The sequence below is a fragment of the Rhincodon typus genome, chromosome 38 (assembly GCF_021869965.1).
Source record: "Rhincodon typus isolate 14 chromosome 38, sRhiTyp1.1, whole genome shotgun sequence".
Taxonomy (NCBI): Eukaryota; Metazoa; Chordata; class Chondrichthyes; order Orectolobiformes; family Rhincodontidae; genus Rhincodon; species Rhincodon typus.
Window position 1 is genome coordinate 16928524 of NC_063369.1, and position 5250 is coordinate 16933773.

General features: G+C 45.8%; 1 protein-coding gene across 2 annotated transcripts in view; it reads left to right on the forward strand.

Annotated features, from left to right (window-relative positions):
* LOC109921693 (very-long-chain enoyl-CoA reductase) overlaps positions 1-3420 on the forward strand; it is a 72202-nt gene extending 68782 nt beyond the window's left edge. For both annotated transcript variants that reach the window (XM_048618032.1, XM_048618031.1), the window contains one exon: positions 1676-3420. In XM_048618032.1, the coding sequence (XP_048473989.1) occupies positions 1676-1803 (128 nt within the window). In that variant the 3' untranslated portion in view covers positions 1804-3420. The remainder of the gene's footprint in view (positions 1-1675) is intronic.
* Positions 3421-5250: the final 1830 nt, after the last annotated feature.

Below are 5250 nucleotides of genomic sequence, written 5' to 3' on the forward strand. Positions count from 1 at the left end.
CCCCCCCCTCAGTGGTCGAGAACGTCCTTGACCGTGTCTCCCACATTTCCCGCAACTCATCCCTCACACCCCCTCCCCGCAATAACAACCAAAAAAGAATCCCCCTCGTCCTCACGTACCACCCCAGCCAACCTCCGGATCCAACGCATTATCCTCTGACACTTCTGCCATCTGCAATCCGACCCCACCACCAAAGACATCTTTCCCTCCCCACCCTTATCTGCTTTCCGGAGGGACCACTCTCTCCGTGACTCCCTTGTTCGCTCCACACTCCCCTCCAGCCCCACCACACCCGGCACTTTTCCCTGCAACCGCAGGAAGTGCTACACCTGGCCCCACACCTCCTCCCTCACCCCCATCCCAGGCCCCAAGAAGACTTTCCACATCAAGCAGATGTTCACCTGCACATCTGCTAATGTGGTATACTGCATCCGCTGTTCCTGATCTGGCCTCCTCTACATCGGGGAAACCAAGCGGAGGCTCAGGGACCGCTCTGCAGAACACCTACACTCGGTTCGCAATAAACAACTGCACCTCCCAGTTGTGAACCATTTCAACTCCCCCCTCCCATTCCTCAGACGACATGTCCATCCTGGATCTCGTGCAGTGCCACAATGATGCCACCCGAAGGTTGCAGGAATGGCACCTCATATTCCGCTTGGGAACCCTGCAGCCCAATGGTATCAATGTGGATTTCACAAGCTTCAAAATCTCCCCTCCCCCTACCGCATCCCAAAACCAGCCCAGCTCGTCCCTGCCTCCCTAACCTGTTCTTCATCCCACCTATCCCCTCCTCCCACCTCAAGCCACACCCACATTTCCTACCTACTAACCTGTCCGTCCTCCCTGAACTGACCTATCTCCTCCCTACCTCCCCACCTACACTCACCTTTTACTGGCTCCATCCCTGCCTCTTCGACCTGTCTGTTTCCTCTCCACCTATCTTCTCCTCTATCCATCTTCTATCCGCCTCCCCCTCTCGCCCTATTTATTTCAGAACCCCCTTCCCCTCCCCCATTTCTGATGAAGGGTCTAGGCCCGAAACGTCAGCCTTCCTGCTCCTATGATGCTGCTTGGCCTGCTGTTTTCATCCAGCTCTACACCTTGTTATCTTCACTTGATCTCTGCTGTCTATACTTGACATGTATGCTTCCTTTTTGACCAGAGCCTCAATTTCTCTTGTCATACAACATTTCCTACATCTACCAGCCTTGTCCCACACAGGAACATACTGTCTTTGGAACTTTCCAACTGCCCCTTTATCTGTTAATATCCGCCCCCAATCAACTTTTCAAAGTTCTTGCCTAATTCCTAACTTTTAGATCCGGTCTATCCTTTTCCATCACAATTTTAAAACTAATAGAATTATGGTCACTGGGCCCAAAGTGCTCCCCCACTGACACCTCAGTCACCTGCCCTGCCTTATTTCCCAAGGGAAGGTCATGTTTTGCCCCTTCTCTACTAGGTACATCCACATACTGAATCAGAATTTTCTTCTACACACTTAACAAATTCGTCTCCATCCAAGCCCTTAACACTGGCAGTCCCAGTTTGTTTGGAAAGTTAAAATCCCCCACCATTTTTGATGAGGGCAGCTTTACTGTGTCTGGTGTGGTGAGGGCAGAAGTGGGCCTCCAATCCTGTTTATGAATGGTTTTGTTGTCTCTCTCTGCAGTTGCATTGTTCACGCTGGTTGGGTTTGTCCAGATGGCAATCTGGGCTAATGGGAAGCATCGCAGCTACTTGAAGGACTTCCGTGACTATCCGCCACTCCGCACCCCGATCATCCCGTTCCTGTTGTAGACAGAGACTCCGTGAGCCTGGCTGGGGAGACATTGTGACACCCACCCCCTTTGTCTGTGTCTATCCGTCTGTCCCTCTGTAAACCAACCACAAGCTTTAGCAGAGCTGTTTGATTCTATCCTTTTCGTGTTCTTGTGAATTTAATTTTGTTTTTTAAAAAATCCTGGGGCAATTCTGTCTCTTTATACAATAGGCAAGGGTGTGGGAGGAGTGGGAATCTTAACCTACTTTGATCTTCGTGGACCTCTCATGTAGTTGCTGATCTTTAATTCCACTGTTTCTCCCCCCCCGTTCCCTGAGCTCTGATTTCTCTGTGTGGGATCCCTAGTTCCATTACAGGCTGGACAGACTGAAAATGCCAGGTGTAAAACTGTGTCTTGGGCTCTGCTGCAGATTGGGCAAATCACAAGGTCCTATTAACCTTTGCCCAATCTCTGATGTCAATGTGAAGCAAGTTGGTGTAAAGCAGCCAACTGATTTTTGCTGCTTCCCAAGCAAACTTTTATAGACCCCCACCCCCACCTTGACCCGACTCTGTTAATCTCCACTCTTCTGTCTTTCCATTCTCCCCACCGCCCCCCCAAAAAAACTGGAAAGCTGAATCTTAATGGTGTAATTTATGGTTGGACACGGGAGGTCCTCCACAAACTGTCCTCAGAATGGGAGCAGTAGATCCTGTTTCCCCACCCCTGTCCTGTCACACTGCAGCCGCTACACTTTTACTGTCTATCTGTAAAGGGAATAGAAGAGCTTTACTCTGTGTCTAGCCCGTGCTGTCCCTGTCCCAGGAATGTTTGATGGGGACAGTGTAGAGAGTGGTTTACTCTGTATCTATCCCTATGCTGTCCCTGTCCTGGGAGTGTTTGGGTCAGACTTTGATCATCAGCCACAAACTTTGTACAGTCTGACTGTAGCACACTCTGATACAGTCTGTTGTACAGGAGTAGGAGGTGAGTTGGTTCTTTTGTTGCTCTGAACCAGTTTAATTACAGGGATGTCAGCAGCTCAACCGACTTATCCATCCCAATCTTGTACCTCAGTTTTGTTCCTCCCATTTCATCCATAACTTTAGTGTGTGCTCAAGTAGAGAGGAGTATGTTTCAACACCTCCCACCTGGAGCAGACGAAGAACAAAACTGAAGCAGCGCTCAGCACTTATCGTCAGTAAATTCTGATTTAACGATTCTGTTAAGAAAATAAATATGCACTGATTGGGGAGGGGCTGTTTGTTAACACTATAGCTTTCCTGAGTCCCTTTGACTTTGAGGATTGTGCCCCTCACACTCGCGAGCACCAGAATATTGGTTTTCTCTTCCTGCTGCTTCATGTAATCTTGAGTCTTAGATTCAACACTGTCTTTGTCTAATGGTAATGCATTTCCAATGTTCTGCTCTTGATCTCTGTTCAACTTCGAACACGCCCTATTAAAAATTGTGTTTGCGAGTGTCTAGCGGAAAGTTGGTATTTGGATAACTATATTTCAGATTTTCCTCGATGACTTATTTTGTCTCTGAAAGTTTGTGATAGCAAATTGAAGAATGTTTCTTTCAAACTCTGTAATATCGGCAATAACATTGTTTTACAAAAGTACTGAATAAACTTGATTTGTCTCTCGTGTGCTCATGCTGTGTTTCCGTTACAATGATAAGAATACAAGGTAGGAAAAGGAATAGACCGTTTAGCCATCAAGCTTAAACTCCATGCCACACCAAAAATCTGTCCTTCTCACTTTTGCACTACTGCGTTCAATTCTGGTCTCCCTGCTATAAGAAAGATGTTGTGAAACTTGAAACAGTGCAGAAAAGATTTACAAGGATGTTGCCAGGGTTGGAGGGTATGAGCCAGAGGGAGAGGCTGAAAAGACTGGGGCTATTTTCCCTGGAGCATAGGAAGTTGAGGGGTGACCTATATGGAGGTTTATAAAATTATGAGGGGCATGGATGCGGTGAATAGACCAGGTCCTCTCTCCAGGGTAGCAGAGTCCAAAACTAGAGGGCATAGGTTTAAGGTGAGAGAGGTAAGATTTAAAAGGGAACTAAGAGGCAACTTTTTCCACACAGAGGGCATTGTGTTTACAGAACAAGCTACCAGAGGAGGCTGGTACATTTAAAAGGCATCTGGATGGGTACATCAGTAGGAAGGGTTTAGAAGTATATGGGCCAAATGCTGGCAAATGGGACAAGATTAATTCAGGATATCTGGTCAGCATGGACAAAGGGTCTGTTTCCGTGCATTATATCTCTGTGATTCTAAATATATTCAGCAATGCACAAACCTCTGGGTAGAGAATTCCTAAGTTTCACATGCCTCTAAGGACATTTTTCTCTGAGACTACCCCCATCTTCAAGATTCTGCAGCCGTCATGTCCTTTGAAGATCGTGTTTCAGTTCAATCACTGTCATTCTAAATTCCCAGGACTGCAGACATTATTTACTGTGTTCTCATCACAGGAACCAATCTAGTGAACTCTTGCTGTTCTGTCTCTAATGCAAGTATATTCCTCCTTAAACATGGATGCTGAAACTGCAGAGTATTTCATGTGTGCTATCACCAAAACACCCTAGAATTTCAGTAGAACTTCTTTAATGGAAGGGAATTGGAGTATAGCATGAAGGCCAAAATAGCATTTGCCTTCTGATTAGCTGCCTACTAACTTGGGAATTCCTTGTCATTAGTACACCCAAGTCTTGCTGAATATTAACATTTACAAGTTTCATGCCTTGTGGTGGAGGGGAGTTGCTTTTGCATTTTTTTTATCAGTTAGATGTTCTGATCACTTGCTGTGCATCCCAGCATCCTGTGTAAATATTTATGATTTGATCAGACTAAAAACACACTAGAATGATCACAGACAAACTACAAACAGATCAAGGTAAGATCACATCTTGGGCAGAATTTGAAATAAGTGTGTAACCCAAGTTATAAAGGGAGTTGTACCATTAAGTCTGCGTTATAGCTACTGAGCAGCCTGTGGAAGGAACTGTCATTCTGACTTTAGATCAAATGGAACAGGAGCCTTAGTACCATGTCTTAATGATTATATTCAGTAAAACGTGTTGCTGTTCACTCAAAGGAGGGTGGCTCTCACGCTGCACAAGCACTAGGATATTATTAATCTGGAGAGGGCTCAAAAAGGATTTACCAGAATGTTGCCAGGAATGGAGGGTTTGTGTTTTATGGATAGGCTGGGACCTTTTCAACTGGAGTATAGGAAGTTGAGGGGGTGACATTTTTAAGAGTTTTATAAAATCATGAGTTTTATAAAATCATGAGGGGCATGAACAGGGTGAATAGCCAAGGTCTTTTTCCCAAGGTAGGGGAGTCCAAAACTAGATGGTGTGGGTGTAAGGTGAGAGGGGAAAGATTTAAAAAGAACCTAAGGAGCAATTTGTTTACACAGACAGTGGTTCACCTATGAAATGAACTTCCAGAGAAAGTGGTAGATGC